The sequence below is a fragment of the Semicossyphus pulcher genome, unplaced genomic scaffold (genome assembly GCF_022749685.1).
Source record: "Semicossyphus pulcher isolate SPU_LCO1_2020_fin unplaced genomic scaffold, fSemPul1.0.p SCAF_2, whole genome shotgun sequence".
NCBI classification, from domain to species: domain Eukaryota; kingdom Metazoa; phylum Chordata; class Actinopteri; order Labriformes; family Labridae; genus Semicossyphus; species Semicossyphus pulcher.
Genome location: NW_027211693.1, coordinates 3,548,170 through 3,569,651, shown reverse-complemented (window position 1 = coordinate 3,569,651; position 21,482 = coordinate 3,548,170). Strand labels below are relative to the sequence as shown.

Genomic DNA, 21,482 nt, shown 5'->3' with positions numbered 1-21,482 from the left:
TAATAAACCCTCCACCTGTCCTCCCACCATCACCTCCTCCTTATTTACCCCCCCTCCTGTCCTATCTGCCCCTCCCCGGTGGTTCGAGCCTGTCGGCATGTCACCGATCGATGTACCAAGCGGCTCCTCAACAAAGCGTCAGCCGTGGAAACCGATCAATACGCTCTAATGTGGCACAGCGACGGCACACAGGAGACAATAATCCTGACACCTCCTCCTCCATGACACCCCACACACACACACACACACACACACACACACACACACACACCTTCACCTCCCATTACATGATACCCCATTGGTCAACAGTCACAGCTGACAGACGGGTCGGCTGGAATCCCCATGGATCGATACGACACTGCAGAGGGGTCGTCAGGGGCCCCGAGTCACAGGGAGTCAGAGGGAGTCACAGCGAATCAGAGGGAGTCAGAAGGAGTCACAGTGAGTCACAGCAAGTCAGAGGGAGTCACAGCGAGTCAGAGGGAGTCACAGCGAGTCACAGCGAGTCAGAGGGAGTCGCAGCGAGTCAGAGGGAGTCGCAGCGAGTCAGAGGGAGTCACAGCGAGTCACAGCAAGTCAGAGGGAGTCACAGCGAGTCAGAGGGAGTCACAGCGAGTCAGAGGGAGTCAGAGGGAGTCGCAGCGAGTCAGAGGGAGTCACAGCGAGTCACAGCGAGTCAGAGGGAGTCGCAGCGAGTCAGGGGGAGTCACAGCGAATCAGAGGGAGTCACAGCAAGTCAGAGGGAGTCACAGCGAGTCACAGCAAGTCAGAGGGAGTCACAGCGAGCCAGAGGGAGTCACAGCAAGTCAGAGGGAGTCACAGCGAGTCAGAGGGAGTCAGAGGGAGTCACAGTGAGTCACAGCGAGTCAGAGGGAGTCAGAGGGAGTCACAGTGAGTCACAGCGAGTCAGAGGGAGTCACAGCGAGTCAGAGGGAGTCACAGCAAGTCAGAGGGAGTCACAGCGAGTCACAGCAAGTCAGAGGGAGTCACAGTGAGTCAGAGGGAGTCACAGTGAGTCACAGCAAGTCAGAGGGAGTCACAGTGAGTCAGAGGGAGTCACAGTGAGTCACAGCAAGTCAGAGGGAGTCACAGCAAGTCAGAGGGAGTCACAGCGAGTCAGAGGGAGTCACAGCAAGTCAGAGGGAGTCACAGCGAATCAGAGGGAGTCACAGCGAATCAGAGGGAGTCAGAGGGAGTAACAGCAAGTCAGAGGGAGTAACAGCAAGTCAGAGGGAGTCACAGCGAATCAGAGGGAGTCACAGCGAGTCACAGTGAGTCACAGCGAGTCACAGCGAGTCACAGCAAGTCAGAGGGAGTCACAGCGAGTCAGCGGGAGTCACAGCGAGTCACAGTGAGTCAGAGCTGCAGATTAAACAGTGCAAAGACCCTAAACTAGCACACAGTCAAAGAGGCTGACTGACTCGGCCTGACTTCAGCTCTCAGGTCACTTTTGTGCTGTTTTTTATTTTATTTTATTTTCTGCTTTTAAAGTTTATTTTTGGGAGAAACTAAATTCATACTGAGAGCTGAGCGGCTTCAGAAGTAGCGTTGTGTTTGGCTTGGTACTTTCCAAAGTTTCCCCTCCTCTCTAAACGTCCTAAAATGTTTCCTCAAAACTCAAAACGTCCACTTCCTAAAAGTTGTCGTCACTTCACGTCGTTCTACACTGTCGGCATTTTTTAGGCTCCTGATGTCCGGACACATTTTAACTTTTCATAAATAAACTTGACTTTCTGAAGAACACCCTCATTGTCCAACGTGTCCGGAAAAAAAAGTCCTCACATTTCAAAAACAGTCCTGGCTTCCCAAGAACTTTTCTTCCTCTCTCAAAAATCTGCCCTTATTTTTTAAATCTCCTGATGGTCCTCATCTTCCAAAAAAAATCTTCATTTTCCAAAACATTCTCACTTTGTTTTTTCTTTTTCAATAAAATCCTTCATGTCTGAAAAATGTCTTCCCCGCCCACAAACTGTTCTTACTTTCTGAGAGCTGTCCTCGTTCTGTCCTCGCTCTGTCCTTTTTCTGTTCTCGCTCTGTCCTCGCTCTGTCCTCGTTCTGTCCTTTTTTCTGTCCTCGCTCTGTCCTTTTTCTGTCCTCGTTCTGTCCTTTTTTCTGTCCTCGCTCTGTCCTTTTTTCTGTCCTCGCTCTGTCCTCGTTCTGTCCTTTTTCTGTCCTCGTTCTGTCCTTTTTTCTGTCCTCGCTCTGTCCTCGTTCTGTCCTTTTTCTGTCCTCGTTCTGTCCTCGCTCTGTCCTCGTTCTGTCCTTTTTTCTGTCCTCGCTCTGTCCTCGTTCTGTCCTTTTTTCTGTCCTCGCTCTGTCCTCGTTCTGTCCTTTTTCTGTCCTCATTCTGTCCTTTTTTCTGTCCTCGTTCTGTCCTTTTTCTGTCCTCATTCTGTCCTTTTTTCTGTCCTCGCTCTGTCCTCGTTCTGTCCTTTTTCTGTCCTCGTTCTGTCCTTTTTTCTGTCCTCGTTCTGTCCTTTTTTCTGTCCTCGCTCTGTCCTCGTTCTGTCCTTTTTCTGTCCTCATTCTGTCCTTTTTTCTGTCCTCGCTCTGTCCTCGTTCTGTCCTTTTTCTGTCCTCGTTCTGTCCTTTTTTCTGTCCTCGTTCTGTCCTTTTTTCTGTCCTCGCTCTGTCCTCGTTCTGTCCTTTTTCTGTCCTCATTCTGTCCTTTTTTCTGTCCTCGCTCTGTCCTCGTTCTGTCCTCGTTCTGTCCTCGTTCTGTCCTTTTTTCTGTCCTCGCTCTGTCCTTTTTTCTGTCCTTCATTCGGTCCTTTTTCTGTTCTCGTTCTGTCCTTTTTCTGTCCTCTTTCTGCCCTTTTTCTGTCCTCGTTCTGTCCTTTTTTCTGTCCTCGTTCTGTCCTCGCTCTGTCCTCGTTCTGTCCTTGTTCTGTCCTTTTTCTGTCCTTGCTCTGTCCTCGCTCTGTCCTCGTTCTGTCCTCGCTCTGTCCTCGTTCTGTCCTCGTTCTGTCCTCATTCTGTCCTTTTTTCTGTCCTCGCTCTGTCCTCGTTCTGTCCTCGTTCTGTCCTCGTTCTGTCCTCGTTCTGTCCTTTTTTCTGTCCTCGCTCTGTCCTTTTTTCTGTCCTTCATTCGGTCCTTTTTCTGTTCTCGTTCTGTCCTTTTTCTGTCCTCTTTCTGCCCTTTTTCTGTCCTCGTTCTGTCCTTTTTTCTGTCCTCGTTCTGTCCTCGCTCTGTCCTCGTTCTGTCCTTGTTCTGTCCTTTTTCTGTCCTTGCTCTGTCCTCGCTCTGTCCTCGTTCTGTCCTCGCTCTGTCCTCGTTCTGTCCTCGTTCTGTCCTCGTTCTGTCCTCACAGTCAGGTCTCTACCTCCAGCCGGTCCTCACAGAGACATAAAGAGCTCACACACACTGCAGCACAAGGACCCACAAACAGACTCACAATCACTGCTGGGATTCTTGCATCAGGAATGATGATGTATAAATATCGACCAACGGATCTACACTGTGTGTGTGTGTGTGTGTGTGTGTGTGTGTGTGTGTGTGTGTGTCTGATGCAATCCCTGCTGGTCAAACTGGAGAGTTTTAATCCAGAGGAACAGAGCCAGGATCAGGATCAATAATGCAGAAGTGGTCGTTATCCTAAAAGTATCGTCCCCCAGGGTGTGTGTGTGTGTGTGTGTGTGCGTGTGTGTGTGTGTGTGTGTGTGTGTGTGTGTGTGTGTGTGTGTGTGTGTGCAGGGCGGAGGTCTGTTTTGACTATAAAGGTGGATGAGGTAGTGGTAGGTCATTGTAGGAAAAGAGGGGAGGACACACACACACACACACACACACACACACACACACACACACACACACTATTACTGGAGTTCATTTACAACCACCAGGGTATTACAAAAAGTACCGCACGCACACACACACACACACGAAAACGCACACACACACACTCAGCGGTCATCCGTCATCCGGACGCTGACATGACAGCTCGGTGGGGGTGAGGAGGGGGGAGGACGGGAGGGTGAGGAGGGGGGCTTCATCCTGGGGCGCCGCCCGCCATCTGGCAGGGAATTCTGGGAAGGCCGGAGGAGGCTGAGACCACCGAGAGGGGAGGAGGGGGAGGAGGAGGGGGACTTTTTGTGGTCGGCGGCCATGTTTGACTTTGTTTTTCCAGACAAAATAAAAGAAGCACCTGAACCAACCAGATCAGACGTTTCACAACTGGTTTATCAGCGCTGTGAACTGGTCCCAGTTCCACTGAACTGGTTTATGAAGCTCGGACATATTTCCACACCTGTCCTGTCTCACCTGCGTGTCTTTCTGTCCCCTCAGCCCATCCTGTACGAAGGCCAGGACAAGAACCCAGAGATGTGCCGCGTCCTCCTCACCCACGAGATCATGTGCAGGTAAGACACGAGCAGCATTACACCCTCAGTGTGATCTCACAGGAGCGGCTCAGGCTCTGCTGCCTTGCTCTGTGGCACTGTGGCAGGAGAGATGCCTTCAGTCCAACCTGCAACTTTCACCTTTCTCTCCTCAGGTGATAATTAAACATATTCTTATGGTTTAAAAGCAGCAGTGTGTATTTATCGACACGCTGTCTAAGTGTGTGTGTGGGGGTTGGGAGGTTTTTGTTGATGTATGTATGGTACAGTACAGTGTGTGTGTGTGTGTGTGTGTGTGTGTGTGTGTGTGTGTGCGGGAGAGAGAGAGAGAGTGGGGTGTTAATTATGCTGCAGAGGAAGTGTCTGTGTGTGTATGTTCACAGTGTAGTCGTCATGTCTTGGACTGTCAGAGCCAGAAGATAAAAAACAACATGTTTGGTGTTACACGCTATAATCAGAGCTGCAATTATACAACTCCAGTACATCTACAACTTAGGTAGTTCAGTACAGCGTTGTTATACACAAATAAAAAACAATTAAATCTATTTGTATATGTTTTAATTAAATTATATTTTATTTTTACTCCAGAAAGAATCCTGTAACACCGAGCAACCTCACAGCAAGTAAATGGCAACCCTAAGTAAAAACGACATCCACTAACAGTTCTTGTTGTTTCCACTGACAGGCTCAGATTGTTCTTCTAAGTGTGTGACAACATGACAGAAAGGATCCCTACAGAGATAGACCTTTTTGTTACAGAGGAAGATGATTGTTTTAACCACACACAGACGTTACATCGCTCTCTGCACACACACCAGACTCCATTCAGAAAAACACTGATTTTATTGTTTAGTTGCTTGATTACGACTGCATCACTCAATACGTTTTTAGCAATTTTGTGTGTTAAACAAACATTGTGTTGGATCTAAACTAACTATTAAAAACAACAAATTCACACAATACTATATTACAATATTCAAACTAACTTAGCATGTCAGCAGCAGAGCAGCAGCTCCAGTATTCTGAGAGCTAAAAACAGTGTTTTTATGAATGGAGTCTGGTGTGTGTGCAGAGAGCGATGTAACGTCTGTGTGTGGTTAAAACAATCATCTTCCTCTGTAACAAAAAGGTCTATCTCTGTAGGGATCCTTTCTGTCATGTTGTCACACACTTAGAAGAACAATCTGAGCCTGTCAGTGGAAACAACAAGAACTTTTAGTGGACGACCTTTGACCCATCAAGGATTATGTTGCAGCCATTACAGCCGTTTCACTGCTGCAGGATGAAGACAACTACTGGAGACATTCACACACTTTATGTACCAGCTGTGTGTTAGAAACTGATTTAGTAAGCTGGTCAAATTTGGCTCAGATAAATGCTGCAGTTATGTTAAAAAGGGGGCACAGTATACATAATAAACATACATATAAACACAAATGAGCAAAAAGAGGAATCTCTGTGTGTGTGTGTGTGTGTGTGTGTGTGTGTGTGTGTGCGTGTGTCTTAGAGAGAAAAAAGAGCAGCTGTTGGTTTGTCGTTCATCACACCAATCAACACGTTTCCTGCCCTGCGTGTCTCTGCTGTTGTCTGTGAGTTAATGGTTTTACTGGTTCAGACGGAGGAGTGAAGAAGAAGAGGAGGAGGAGGAGGAGGAGGAGGAGGAGGAGGAGGAGTGAGGGGGAGGAGGGGGATAAAAATAGGACACACTCACACATGAAACACACACACACAGGCTGGTGTGTAAGAGCGTCTTTGTTGTTTTCGGCTCCACATGTAAACAAGAAAACTTTGATTTATTAACTCAGGTCTGATGTGATTAAAAACAACTGGTTCCTCGTTGAACTGGTCCCAGTGAAGGCAAACTGGTTTATATTTAGAGTCCGACAGTGCTGCAGATTGTAGTTAACGTGCAAAAACCTCCCATAATCCTCTGCTGCAAGCTGGTGAAAAAACTGGCCTCTGTGAGATTTACACTTGAAGAAACTGCAGAATATATTTGCACTGGTTACATGTGTAGACTGGTTCATCTGTTAACTGGTTTTCGTTGGAGGTTCGAGGGTTAAATTGTGCCGTAAACATGTTTTTGAACTGGTTTCAATAAAAACTAATGTAAACGATGTTTCTCCATCTTAATGAATGCAGATGTAACAATGCAGAACACCTGTTAAACAGGTTTATACTTGGGTTTTATCCTCAGTGCTGGGCTGTGTTTTCACTGCTTTATATAGAAGCTAAATTAAAAATGAATAAATGTAGTTACTGGTTATTTCTGCTGCTTCATCTGCACACTGCTCGAGTTGTGCAGAGTAAACTGGTGAATCTGGTTTAAGTGAGAAACTAGTCCAGACATGCAGCTAACAGGTTATCTGCAGGTTAAACTGACTAACAGATGCTGAACAGGTGAGTCCCTGCAGTCTGCTGGTGTCTGTGGATTCTGTGCGCAGAGTTAACTGGTCACTCTTTAAACTGGTTTTATCTTTAACGTGTTTCATGCACAGGAAGTCTTCAGCACGTCGAGTCTTTATAATGTTAACAGCAGTTGTTGCACAGCTTTAGGAGTGACCGGTCTGTGTGTCGACCAGGTTTCAGCTCTCGCTCGGTTTCTTCTTCACAATAAGTTCTAGAAACTTCCCTCCTCCTCCTCCTCAGACTCTTATCGTGCGTCTTCTTTATTTCCCTCCTGAAAGACTCCTCTGATATGAGCTGCCTGTCTACCTGCCTGTCTGCCTGCCTGTCTGTGTCTCTGATCTTCAGTCATTATGTGATTGAGTGAGTTTATTAAGCAGCTCTTCCCTGATGGACGCTGTGTTTCCATTCGCTAATGAGCGAGACATCACTCTTTCCATCCCTCTCTCCGTCTCTGAGCTCCCAGGTGAGCTCGTCTTTATGAGCGTCCCAGCTGGTTTGTCTACCTGCATCACGCTCAGCAGGCTGCACCTTCACACCTGTTTCAGAGAGTTCAGGTGAAGGATCAACCTGTCACCTCCTATGGGAACAATAGAACAGGAAAGAGGCTGTTGGTGCTTATACCTACACAAGCATGTGCTCTTTAGTTTGTGTATGAACAATCATTGCCTGTTGTAGAGCTCTAACCGGGGGCAGAGGGATGTAGCTGTACAGCATGAGGGAAACCAGGCGGCGTGCAGAGGGCCAGAGACGGGTCCGATCAGTGTTTGAGTCCAAACTAAGTGTATTTAGCCACGCCGTGATGTGTTTACTAAACTGAACCAGGTGTTTCACGTTGACCAGGTGTGAGAAAGGAAGAAAACTTACAGGCACCTTAAAACACACCTGTTCATTCACCTGTTAGAAAGCAGGTATACAGAGCCGACAGGTACCCAAAAACAGACTCTGAGCACCTGTTAGGCAGAAAGTAAACAGCTGCTAAAGGGGACGTGTAAACAGACACGTCCACTCGTCAGGAAGGAAGAGACCGTGCAGAAAACAGACCTAACCACATGTTAGCAAACACACGCTAACAGCTAGCTCAACACACACATCCTCGCTTCATTTTACAGGAGAGAATTTCACTTTTGAAAAATCTCAACAATATCAACAGATAGTTTTTTGCTGTGTGTGTGTGTGTGTGTGTGTGTGTGTGTGTGTGTCAGCTGTGACCTCTTCCTCGTATCATTGCGGCACATTAACCATTCTTAAACGGGACTCTGCTGCTGTCCAAAACTACCAATCACAACCCAGTGAGCAGGCACGGCGGCAGCAGCCAGGTTGGCACGCCGGCGTCGCCAGCGGGCTCCCGGAGGCTCGCCAGCTCCGGGCCGCTCTCCTCGCCTCGCTGTCACCTCGCTCCCTCGCTGGCTGCCAGGCTCGGGGCGATGCTGAAGAAAACCTGCTGCCGCGCTCGCCGAGAGGAAAGCATCGTCCCGGCCAGGCGGCGCTGGCTGCTGGCTGCTGGCAGGCGGGAGCGAATCATGGGCCTGGCTGCCGGAGCGTTCCAGGCCTTCGGGTAATTACAACACTTGCCCTTTGAAAGCGAGCCCTGAGCTGCCGTCCGGTTATCTGGACGCTGTGATCCGAGCGCGGGCCTCTGACGCCGCGCTGCACAGCCCTCTGGGAGCCTTTGAAGGGCTCTGTGAGTGTGTGTTTTTTATTGTGAGTGTGTGATAGCGCGGCGCAGACGTGCCCGGACAAACCTTCCCTTTGTGCTTTAAGTAGATTCCACTTGTGGCGACGTCTGAAGTGGCCGAGGAGGAGCAGCCAGCGGTAATGATGCCTGTGTGGCCCAGCCGAGGCTCGCCGGCCAAACTGGCTCCTGTGGCTGAATTATTTTAGGGCCCTGAGTGTGTGTGTGTGTGTGTGTGTGTGTTTGTGTGTTTGTGAGAGTGTGTTGTGGCTGCACAGCGACCTGAGGAGATTCTCTGTAGCGCCGATGAGGGATGAAATCTCTCTGCAGAATGAGTGACAGCAGCAAAAACAACACAAACACACACTGTTTGTTTTATTTCTGTTGTTTTTTGTAACCACACACACACACACACACACACACACACACACACACACACACACACACACTCCGGGCTTCACACTCCTCTCAGGTCTGTGTGTTGTTCCTCTCAGTCATTAGCCGGCCGTGGTGTTAGCCTGTTTGCGGCCCGGGGGGAAACGTCATTAAGGCGATATTGTGGACGCTCAGCCAAGGTTTGTTTTCGTCTTTGGAAAGGGGCCCCGGGTCCCTGGAGGGGCCCCGGCAGTGCTCCTGGGGTCCGGTTTGTTTATAACACTTCTTTGGCAGTTTGGAGGAGGTTGTCACCACAGCAGCACCAGTGGGTTTCCAATGCTAATTGGTCTCCTGGAACTTTCACTAATGGTTCCAAGTAGCTGGGGGAATAAATTATTGTGGCGCGTTCTATGGCAACAGTCACACACACACACACACGCGCTCACACACACAGACGCAGGCGGGGACACAAACACAGCGCTTAGTTTATGATTTTTCTCTACTTAGAGATCAAACGGCGCGATAAATGATTCATAAAGCGTCTCATTTGGCATTCGCAGCCTCGATTTGACGCTTGTTTGTCAAATGGCAATGTGATTCAGGACAGCAGGGGGCGGAGGCAGGAGCGTAATTGGACGGCGCGGGTCAGATGCAATATGATTAATTTTTAAGAATTACCGGAAGATATGTTAATGACCTCACAGCGATCAGGAGGAGGATGTGGATGGATGGTGCAGAGCAGCTTGATTACAGGCTGATGGTGTCATATTTACATGTTTACTGATGTTAGTCTTATTAACCAGTCAGATAACTTCTTCAGTCTCCGTCTGGTTGGAGGTTAAAGGTCAGCTCTGTAATGTCAGAGGCACTGAGACACAGTCGGGTTTATTAAGGCTCACGTGTGCAGTGTGTCCGTGATGACTTCATGCATGATCATGAACAGAAATACAACAAGTAGAAAGTAAACATCAAACACTGTTATATCAATAACACTCGAATCAAAATCAACATGAATAAAATGTCACTTTTAATGTGTAATGTAAAGTATACTGTAATAATGCTGCAGGATGATATTATTCATTATGTTACTGTAAACACAGTTTAATGTCGAATCTATTCCAGCTGATTGGTTTTTATACTGTCGGGTGATTTAATCCATCACACATTAATACGTTTAATTAAGTTTATATTAATTAAGTTTATATTAATGTAAAGTCTGATTCTGACCCGAGAAGTTAAAAACCATCTGAAGATGTTAAACAGAAGATTTATCTGGAATCAGTTCACAGAGCGAGACGTTCTCCTTCAGACGTAAAGACAGAAAACAGACGGAGACATGTGAAAGAAATAAAATGAATAAAATCTTTAACTCACTAAAATCTTAAAATCTGAAGTCTTAAAATGCAGACGGTCAGGCTGCCAGAATCCAGAGGAGAGGAGAGGACGTGTAACTGAGCATCATGGGAGTTTATCGCCCTGGGTTTAACCTCTCAGGTACATACTGCATCCTCTGATTGAAGCTTATGAACCTGCAGCCTGAGAGGAAAAAACACCCTCTGCACATTTTTCAAGAAAAAAACAAAAACAATAACTTATATTTATAAACAGCGCGCTCTTAATTTAAAAGCCTGATAACACTTCCTGCGTTTTCGTCTGAAAGTCTAAAGTTGTATACGATGCAAACAAGTGCAGGAGAAATGTTCTTCTCTCGCTCCTGTCTGACTCTGAGCCTCGTGGTGCGTTCGCTGACAGCCTCCAGCCGTCGGACACTAAACGCAGCACATCTGAGCCGATCATCTCTCAGACTGTGCAGCAGCTTTCCTGTAAACGTCTGTGTGATGGATATTAATGTGCTGGACTCAGTCCACTGCTGTTCTACATGACACACTGACCCCCCTACACACACACACACACACACACACACACATGCCCATCAGAGGCCTCGTTTGGCTCCACCCCCCCTGCAGAGCTGGAGTATAAACCCAGCGCTCCCTCCTCCCTCCGGACGCCTCCACAGACTCTGGACCAGCTCCTGTTGGAGTGGATGAAACGCTCGCCGGTCAGTTTGCCCTCTGGCTACCTGGACGGCTGTTTGGCGAGCAGCCGTCCGGTTGGCTGGCTGGTAGTCGGGGGCGACGGGGCCGTGGGTCAGGTGGTAGGGGTGGGGGGGGGGTCCACAGTGCTGCCTCCATCGCTGGGCATCGTCCAACTGTTAGTGACCTTGGCTTGGACCCCACCCAGCTGGACAGAGAGAGTGTGTGTGTGTATCTGTGTGTGTGAGAGGAGGGGAAACACTGCTGCTTTTCAAAATAAAAGTTTACAGTCTTTATTTTGCAGGTCAGAAAAAGTGGTGTGAAATGTTTAAAGATGTCAACATGTTTGAAATGTTTTTGTTTTGAGTGTTTTTTTATTTTTCTTCACTAAAAGTGATGAAATAACTGTTATTACGATATTAGCACTTCTTGGGTTGATTACGTCCTGTTGTCCTTCTGGATTTTGGACAGTACCTGAACTGCCCTTGAGAACACTCTCTAAGCAGTGAGTACGAGCAGTGTGTTAAATGAGTTAGCCGGCTGTGTGTCTCTGTGCTCCTGTAACCATCAGCTGCTGTCGCGCCGGCTCCTTCACAGTCTGTGTGCATTAAAAGCCCCGTCCTCTCCTGACGTGTGTTTTCTCTCTTCCAGTCGGTGTTGTGACAAGAAGAGCTGCGGAAACCGCAACGAGACGCCCTCCGACCCCGTCATCATCGACAGGTAGGACCTCACCTGCTTCACCTGTCTCTCTCTCTGCATGCTGTGTACCTGTCTGTCTTCTCTCTCTTACTGGAACACAAACACAGTTTCATCGATGGCTTGCAGAGTCGGGCTCAGGTTTTCTGGCTCAGTCCAGGACGCTCACGTTACACCCCGGGCTCAGAGGCTTCACTAAATAATTATAATGATTCCCTCTGATGACAGAGACGTCTTTAGTCCTTCACAGCTGAGTTCTTACGTTGTGCTGCACAGCGCCTTTGCTGGAGCTGGATCATTTTAGCATCAGCTGCTGTCTTGAGCTGAATCTTGTTTTTCTCTGCAAATCAGTCGACCTGAAACTTAAACGAAGCTGATCCATCACGGTCCATGTTTGATCCACTTTTCCTCGCCAATCTGATGACTGAAGCTTTCAATCATATCATGTTGTTACTGAGCAGGTGGGACCTCCTGTGAGGAGGAAAGCTCCGTAACAAGTTTCATCCATTGAAGCGAACCCCGAGAAAAAGTTAGTAGGTGGACCTCGAGTTCTTTCAAATAGATTTTTCAGGTAAATAACTGACGAGAAGCGCTGGTGGAACTATAGATCCGTGTTTCTCTTCACGTCATCATCGCGTCCTCTCATCAGGAGCGTACTTATCGCTTAAAGTGGTAGAGTCCCTGAATCTAACAGCGTGTGTGTCACGTGTGTGTGATGGAGGTCCATCTCTGAGCAGGAGGATCTGTTGGTGTTAGAGCACCTGCATGCACCTGTCTGTGTCTCATGTGTTATCATCCTCTGAGCAGCGTGTCGACGTGTACCAGCTTATTTTCTGGGTTGATTTAAATACGGTCCTCCGTCAGCCAATCAGACGGCTCCAACTCCAACATCACGGCCCTTTATTAACGCCGTGTTCATCCTCGCCGTCTAATCCCTCCGCCCTCGTGTCCTTGGAGTCGGCGTATGTCCGTCACAACGCCTGGCTGTGATTGGTCAGGAGGAAGCAGGGGGAGCCAATGACCTCAGAGGAGGTCAGGAGGGAGGGGGGGGGTCAGTACCAAGTCCATGTTGGCTCGTTAGAGAGGCCTTGGACTGCGGCCAGGACGCACACACACACACACACACACACACACACACACACGGGTAATACACACGAGTATATAGGAGAAGATGCATACAGTGAACACATGTTGGTACACGCCAAGATGGGGCTTCATTCACACAATAAAGTACACACCTAAACACACACACTCCTCTCACCTCAGGCTGTGTGTGTGTGTGTGTGTGTGTGTGTGTGTGTGTGTGTGTGTGTCTGATGGGTGTTTTCAGAGGTTTTGTCACCTCTCCGTGTATCCTCTCACACATGAGATGGATTCTATACGTCCAACCATCACCCACCTCTCCCACCCCAACATGTACAGCTCACACAGCTCCGGGCGGCCTCTGACATCAGAGCAGCACTGTGTGGTGCGTTCACTGACATCAGTCTGAGTAACGTTTTTCTGTGTCCTGCTTCTGTTACTGAGCTTTAATGAGGACACGACAGGACACACACACACACACACACACACACACACACACACACAGTTATTGTGTGCATATTAATGCACACACACATATATGTGCAGACACACACACCGTGTCAGCCTCTGTCTGTGATTTACTGCAGCTCTGCTTGTTTCTCTGCATTTTAGAGCCTGTTAGGAAATACAGGATTTATTACTGTGACCCCCCATAACACACACACACACACACACACACACACACACACACACACACATTACACGGGAGGGGGGTGTTTTTAGTGTGTTTAGTGACCCATCATGCAAATGATGTCGCTACAGTAAAGCAGTTTAATGTTGTGAATTCACGTCTCACTGAAGTAAATCAACCTGACACACACGCACACACACACACGCACACACACGCACACACACACACGCACACACATGCACGCACACACACACACACACACACACACACACACATTAACTCCTATTGTTCTTCCGTCTGACGTGTTCAACTGATCTTTGTGTTTTTCTGTTTTATCTCTGAACATAAAAATAATCAGTCATCAGGTGTGAACATCTCTCGTCTCTGCTGTGACCTTTGACCTGAGCAGTAGTAGTTGTGATAACAGGTGTGTTGGCCTGTTTTCATCGGTCAAACGTTTCTGCGATGATAATGTCCTCCTCTCCCACCTGCACTGTACGTTAGCATAGCATCCTTCATGCTAGCACATATCTAACATGAAGTCCCACCTACATTTAATGCACCGTTCATTTCATTTAGGCTAACAGGCTAACAGGCTAACAGGCTAACAACAGAGATGAATATGACACTAATATCAGTAGATAATGAAGGTTATGGTTTCATGTACTCACTTCAGAGGAAACTGTTTAGGAGAAGAAGAAGAGGAGGAGACAGATCGAGGGAGCGGCTCAGCTGGTCTTCAGTTTGCTGCAGATTTTATTCATAATTTCTGTCTCTAAGAAACTCTAAAAACTCTGGTGTGCAGAAACACAGAAGAAGGCAACACAACGTGGGAGGCAGACAGAGAAGCTCTCGATGTGACAGAGGATGATGTAGTTTAGTTATTTAGGTGAACTGATCCTTTAAACCTCTTTTAGCTGAGAGTCTGAAACTGAAGCTCAGATGAAGAGCTGCTGTTGGTCACTGACTGGCCTTTGTGTGTGTGTGTGTGTGTGTGTGTGTGTGTGTGTGTGTGTGTGTGTGTGAATATAAATGTGCGCTGATGCCCCCCTCAGAGGTCGCTTTGTTTCCTCCGTTTGCCGCTTTAATGGCTGAAATCCTGCCGAGGCAGCAGAACGCGGCGCTGACGGATCGCCGCAGCTCCGCCGTTATTACACGCTAATATTGCAATTAGATGGGTGGACAAGTTGCCCGAGCGGGGGCAATAAATTCCCTCATAGTGTCAGAGCGTACGAGGGGGCCGAGCTCTAATTACCCAGAACACACCTCCCCCCAGCTCCCCCCTCCCCCCCCTCTGCCGCTGTCTGACCATCGCCCTCCTGCTTTAATGGCTGAGCCCTACATGGAGGTCACGACCCCCCCACCCCCCTTTAGATCAACACTTGTTCCTCTAACACCATTTGCAGCTTTGATGTCATCTGCAGAGAGGTGAGTTCAGAGTGATGGAAGTGACCTTTGACCTTTAAACGCACCTCCAGACTCCTCGGGGGGGGTCTCTCTGCAGCTGATTTCACTTTCTTTCTTTATAGAAGAACTTTATTTGTTTCTAGGTTAAAACTACATTTCCCATCAGCCCCCTCTCTGATGATAATTAACACACAGGAGGTGATTTTAGCCTCCTGCTTCTTCTGCTGCCTCAACCAATTAAAGGTGAATTTAAGGGGAAACATGAGGCTGAACGTGCTTTTATTTTGTTAGAGTGTTTCCTGTTTTCAGAATAAATCATCATTTGCAGAAACAGAGTCCTGCACGCCGTCTTTGTCCCCTGTTAAGATGTTTTATCGTCTCGTGGGAGCAGAGAAGCTGCAGAGCGAGCGTCAGCAGAGAGAGAGGAAGGTTTGATTTAAGGACGCGATTCAGGAGGAAACAATGCAGAACAGAACGCCGGACGCAGCTCACAGCTTCTGTTGATTTAAAGCTTCATTATCATTCAGCTGTGAACACTTTCATTTTCACACCAAGTCTTTGCGTCTTTTCGTATATTCATTCAAAGTTTGAATATTTCTTTGGAATTAAAATTGTGCCTCAGAGTTGGATGCTCGTGTAATCCGAGAAAGACGTCAGCAGCTGGATTTGAAACGTGCCCTGATAGATTATATTAACGTCCGTGAAGATGAGGTGGACATTTGGTGTTCATTCGAGTTGGCTCGTGATTCGAGTGCCGGTTATTTTATTCTCTCGGCTGTTGTGCAGACTTCTTCTGTGCAGGTTTGTACCTGAATGTTTGGATCAAGCAGAACCTTTCCCTTCAAACAAACAAACCTTTTTATCTATAAAAATATTATATTTAGGAACCGTATGATGCATTTGTCCTCTGAGGTTTAATGAAGCACTCTGAGTAGGTTCAAAGGTCAGCAGGGTCAGTCATTTTGGAAACGTGGAGGTCTTTGTCAACGTCATGAATTTGTCTAACCTCGTAAGACGGACATTGTCAGTAAACATTTTTTAGGAACTCGACACGCCGCAACATCGAGCTCTGCAGAGGCTCTCCGATGGCCGACGATCTCCCTGCTGTGTCAGGGGCCTAAATGTCAATTTGTTATTCTCACACGCCGTGAGGAGAAGGACATTTCTCTTTCTCTTCCTGTTTGCATCATCAAAACAAAGATGGACAACTTAGTGAGAAAGAACAAAACTCGCATCAACAGAAGACCTGAGACATTAAAGCTGAAGGAGGGAACGATGGCAGGAAAAGAGCTGCTGGAGCCTCAACATGGCTGACTTACTGTGTGTTGGAATCTATGGAGGGTTAACTCCACAGGGGGGTGGGTGGTGTTGGTGGTGGATGGTGCTGGTGGGGGGGTTATCTGCCCCTGTGGACCCTTCCCAGCAATCGTAGCGCATCGATCGGGCGAGCGAGGCCCATCGGAGCCGGCCAGATTAAGAGTATAGATTTACAATAAAAGCAGGACATTACTGGGCAGGAGAGGCTCGAATTGAAAGGAGAGAGAGAGAGATGGGGGAGGGGGGAGGGGGTGAGGGAGAGGGTGAGGAGAGTCAGAAGGGGAGGAAGGCCTGGAGGTCGCTGCAGGGGTTTCTGGGTAATTTGAGTGTAGGATGTGGGTGACGGTGAAAACACGCAGGTCAGCCGTGCGAACAGGTTTCAGGTTTATTGAAGGACGACGACGTGTTTATGAAGTGTTATGGTGCGAGGACCTGCCGGAGCAATGCGTCATGGGTAAAGTGGGATCGGGTTGTAATGAGGGTGTTTTATTTTGAAGATCGATTGTGAGAGGAAGCTGCTGATAGATGAGACTTTGTGTCAATGTTCAATAACTACGATCGAATTCTAGGCCCTCAGTGAACGTGTAAATCCATCGATTATATTTTTATATGTGTGAACAGAGGACACACAATATGCACACACTTATAATCACTCTGATAATCATCACATACGTTCAATTTAAAGTTAATTATTAGTCAAGTGAAAGATTTGGCTCTTAGAAGACATTGAGTCTGTTAAAAAATAATATCCAGGTGCATTCTGGGAAATGTAGGATCCAGTGTTTTTGGACCAACATTCAGGATATCTCAGACTCCGCTGCTCAGATTGGGCCTGCTTTGATTTAAATGTTCTGGAGGTGAACTTTAAATCATAACGGCGTTAAAGTTCTGTTGTCTCGTCTTGTCCTGTTGGACGATAATAAACTGCAGACAGTGTTTCCTCCATGAAGACGACAGAAGAATAGGGTCAGCCAAAATAGAGTGGGGGAGGGGTGTAGGCTTTTACTTGAGAACAGGTTTGATGTATTTATGTATTTATTATAAAATGAATCTGCACATTTATCATGAACTGCGGTCCAACCAGTCCGTGAGTAAGTTACCTGGACAGGACGGCTGCTCCTGAGCTCAGAGACGACTGAGAGAACAGACGCTCCAACTTTGTGTTTGTTTGTGGGGGACGGAGGGCTGTGAAATATAGATGGAGGCTGGACGCTGCAGCAGGTGGCCTGATGTTCACACTGAATTATTCAGTCACGCACACACACACACACACACACACACACACACACACGCACACACACACACACACACACACAGTCACAGGACTCTGACGTGCAGACAAACAGCACTTTACATTTCCCATCTGAGGATTTAAATTTGAGTAAAACTTTTCTTTATTGATTGACTTCGGCCTTGATTGATGATTAAAGTGATTTTAGATGCAGTTTAAACTCTGACGCTGTTCAGACCAAATATTAACCGACCTGAACAAGGCAAACTCAAATCATGCAAACATAAAGCTTGCCTATTAGCCTGAAATGATTTTTTAAAACTCCACACAAACCAAACTCCATTCAAAAAACTGGCATTTTAAAGCAGTGTTCTTGTCGTCCTGCAGACAGACCTGACAGAGCCTGAGCTCAGCCTGTTTACAGACCTGCCTCCTGATGTAGTTCTCTCAGCATCCTCTCAGCCTGTTTATTGTCATTAAATCTCAGTAACAGCTGTTTGTTGTGGCTTCATCGCGCTGCACCTTGTGAATAAACTGAAATGATAACATGGATATTTAAAAGGAAAACCTTCATGTTTTTACGTTTGTGTTTTTTTTGCCTCATTTTAAGAGTTGGTTTTAATTTGGGCAGAAACAGAGCGAGAGGTCGGAGGTTAATGTTCAGTCCTGTTTTTAGAGTTTTGTTTACTTTATATGACCGAGCAGAGTCCCATGGATAGTACTGTACTGTGTGTAGTGTGTTTGTGTGAGTGTGTGTGTTTGTGTGTGTGTTTCCTGCACTGTGATCTGATCTCATGATGACCTCTGACCCTGTTTTCCAGAAACTTCAGTCGTCTGTTTATGTTCTGGAGAAAAGGAGGAGCTTCAGAATCATTCTCAGCTATTGTCAGTCCACACAGTTAAAGTTAGTGAGTGTGTGTGTGTGTGTGTGTGTGTGTGTGTGTGTGTGTGTGTGTGTGTGTGTGTGTGTGTGTGTGTGTGTGCGCGCGCACTAGTTTGGTACAGGATATGTTGGGGGGTGCTTTAGTCACCTGTCCGTGTGTCTGGGTGTCTCCATTAGACCCTGGTGAGTCCGGGACCTGCAGGGGCCCTCGGGGGTCGCTCAGGTTTGATGTGATCCAGGGAGAAATGTTCAGTGGCCCGGGGTGCCCACAGCCATTTACCACAGGGGAGGAGGGGGGAGGGGGGAGAGGCTGGAGGTGAACTCTCCTTTGCGCTGGGAGTTTGATGAGGAGATCCACCTGAGGTCCAAATCACAGACTGTGTTAAAAATGAAGCTAATGCAGAAGAGTCCTAAACCTGCTTCTTTCTAATGACCAGCAGGGGGCGACTGTTCCTCCTCCTCTCCTCATTTGTTCCTCTAAGTTTTTTTAACAAACAGTCTTAAACCAAACTTCATTCATTTTTCTGTCGTATAAAACTGAACATCTTCAGATGTGAGGGTCTGAAAACAACTCACTTTTTCTGAAGGCCCTGAAGGCATCAGCAGTTAGAGTCTGGGGTCCTGCTTCAGAGGGGACCAGAACCTGAACCCACCCCTCGACCTGCTCCATCAGCTGGTTCCCACTTCCTGTTGACTCTTAATTGGATTGAGGAATTAAGTCTGAATGTGATTACATCACCGCCTGCCGCTTCGTTAGCCGCCTCACTGTCAACATCCAGCGGTGCATGGCTGGAAACGGCCCCCCCCCCCCGCCTCCAACTCAACAGCCTCCTCCCCGACGCAGGGCGGGGCGCTCACCGGGGGATCATGGGAACTCTGGGATACCCCCCCTCATTCCCTTCCTTCTTCCTCTCGCCAAATCCCCCTCCCAGCATGCACCTCACCCCCTCAAGGCGAATCACCGTGTTAATCTCAGTGTACACACACACACACACACACACACACACACACACACACACACACACACACACACACTGCAGGTGTAAACAGCAGCTCTCCCATCAGCACCAGTAGTTCTCAGTCAGTGCATCTCTCCGCCGCTCTTTTTTATTCTTCATTTAAATCCCTAAACTGACACAGTTGATATAAACCGCTCTGTTCGTCCTCCCTGAATGTTAAACTCGCGTCAGTATTTCCCTCTGCAGCTGATCCAGATCATTCTACACTTCAGGAGACAGGAAACATTAACCCCACATCACCTGCTACCTGAGACAGGTAGACACATTCACACCCCCAAAGCACGAGGTGGCAGTAGTGTTTCTATGCCACTGTGTGAAGCTTTCCAGTTTCTTCGTTATCTTCAAAGACTTTGGATTGTAATTGATCACAGACTGTATAAAAAGATGGCCGACATGACGGCTCACACCCCCGCTATCGCCCCCTCCAAGTGTTCATTTTTCTGACAAGTTTACTTTAATTAGTTATTTGATGCTATAAAAAGGGGGTGTGGCCTCATGATTGACAGCTCTGTGGACAAATGGGGCTCCTACAGCGTTCTGTTCCCGAGTAGCAGAGTAGAGGAGGAACGGCGAGAGGAGCCGTCACTAACACTAACACTACAGTCATTGAACTTTCCACTTCAGGCTTCATTCATGTACAACAAGAGGAGAGGGGGACGCGTCGGCCATCTTTATTTACAGTCGCCGGTTTCAGAGCCACACCACAAAGTTGACCAATCACACCTGTTACTGTTCGTGTTCGGTGATCCGGAGCAGGTTCCTCCAGCTGACAGGATGTCCGAGACGACAGAGACGTCGGATTTGAGATCATTAACGTATTATAGAGTTAAAGTGTTGGTCAGAGCTGTTAGCATTCAGAACAGCTCTCTCTCTCTCTCTGCCACTCATTCTCAAGCTCGCTCGCCCTCTCCCTCCTGTTAATCACTTGAGTGTTTTCCCAATTAAGAATGCACTGATAACCTTCCATCTCACACACACACACACACACACACACACATGCGCGCGGTTTAATCAGGAATATGAGAGCGGTGTGGCTAATTAAGGACGACCATCCGTGGGCTCCTGCCTCGCCAGCAGATGTGGGGGAGGGGAAAGTGTGTGCGTGTGTGTGTGTGTGTGTGTGTGTGTGTGTGTGTGTGTGTGTGTGTGTGTGTGTGTTCTCCATCCAGCATGTTAGGGAGTTAGCAGACGTTTGTTTGGCTCTCGTTCCACTTCCTGTCAGAGGACGGGACGATGGCTGATGATTGGTTCATGGCTACAAACATGCCGCCATCTTGGAGGATGGATGGTGTTTGAACTTCCTTTGATGTTAGTGTTGATTTTAATCTGGATATTTGAAACCCACATTTTACATGTTTTGAATGATATTTAAGGTGAAATCTTTAAGGTGACGTTTCTGTGATCTCAAACTTTGTCCTGCCTGAAAAATGAAGTTCGACAAAGATCGGTTCTTGAGGAAACAAGTTATCGGTCATAAAAATGATTTGCAGAAACATTTGTGCTTCATTCATTACAAAATGATAAAAGACAAACAGTATTAACAGGCTGGACATGTAGACGCAGGTAAGATTATATCTGGAGTATCTTCATAAAGACTGACGAACAGAAGCAAACATTCTGAAATCACTCATTTAATTATTCTGATTTTTATTCTATAATAATAAAAAAACGAAAACGTTTTCTCTGAAATACTCCGACTTTATTTCAGCGACTCGTTTAACCTCAGAAAACAGAAAACACGACTCGAGGCGGAGAGAGAGTTTCTACTGTGTGTGCAAAAATAATAAATAAACAGTGTGTGTGTGTGTGTGTGTGTGTGTGTGTGTGTGCGTGTGCGTGTGCGTGTGTGTCTGCGGTGTGAAGAGTGAAATGTGAGGCGGGCGAGTCCAGACACGACGACAGCAGGAAGAGAGATGGAGATGGAGAGACGGGTTAGGAGAGGAGGGGGGTGAGGTGTGGATGGACAGGTGGGGGGGGGTGATGGAGGGGTGAGAATGAGACAGTTGGGGGGGGGGCAGATTAAGGAGGTATTGATTTCTATATAAAGATGGAGGGATGTGATATGGGGGAGGAGGGGGGAGGCAGAGGGGGAGGGGGGAGTCGCAGGAGGAGAGGAGGTCACTGGGGAGGAGAGACGACGGTTTAGGTTACATAACGACCACAACACCCGTCTGTCTGTGTGTGTGTGTGTGTGTGTGTGTGTCTGTCTGTGTGTGTGTGTGTGTGTGTGTGTGTCTGTGTGTCTGTGTGTCTGTCTGTCTGTGTGTGTGTGTGTGAAACATTGTGTGTGTTTGGGGTTGAATGCTCTGGAAAGTAAGCTTTAAGTTGAGTCAGTTTGCAGGTGTACAGGTGAGTTAAAGTGTAACAGGTGTAAACATGTGACCTGTATTA

The 21,482-nt window shown here is 47.5% G+C and overlaps 1 protein-coding gene across 4 annotated transcripts in view; it reads left to right on the top strand.

Moving 5' to 3' along the window:
• The window catches only part of LOC138597774 (transcription factor COE3-like), a 154,031-nt gene that overhangs the window by 46,501 nt on the left and 86,048 nt on the right, over positions 1 to 21,482 (top strand). For 3 of the 4 annotated variants that reach the window (XM_069669283.1, XM_069669285.1, XM_069669282.1), the window contains exons 5-6: positions 4,283 to 4,356; positions 11,476 to 11,544. In XM_069669283.1, coding sequence (XP_069525384.1) covers positions 4,283 to 4,356; positions 11,476 to 11,544 — 143 coding nt within the window. The remainder of the gene's footprint in view (positions 1 to 4,282; positions 4,357 to 11,475; positions 11,545 to 21,482) is intronic. The other variant, XM_069669284.1, reaches the window with a different exon arrangement.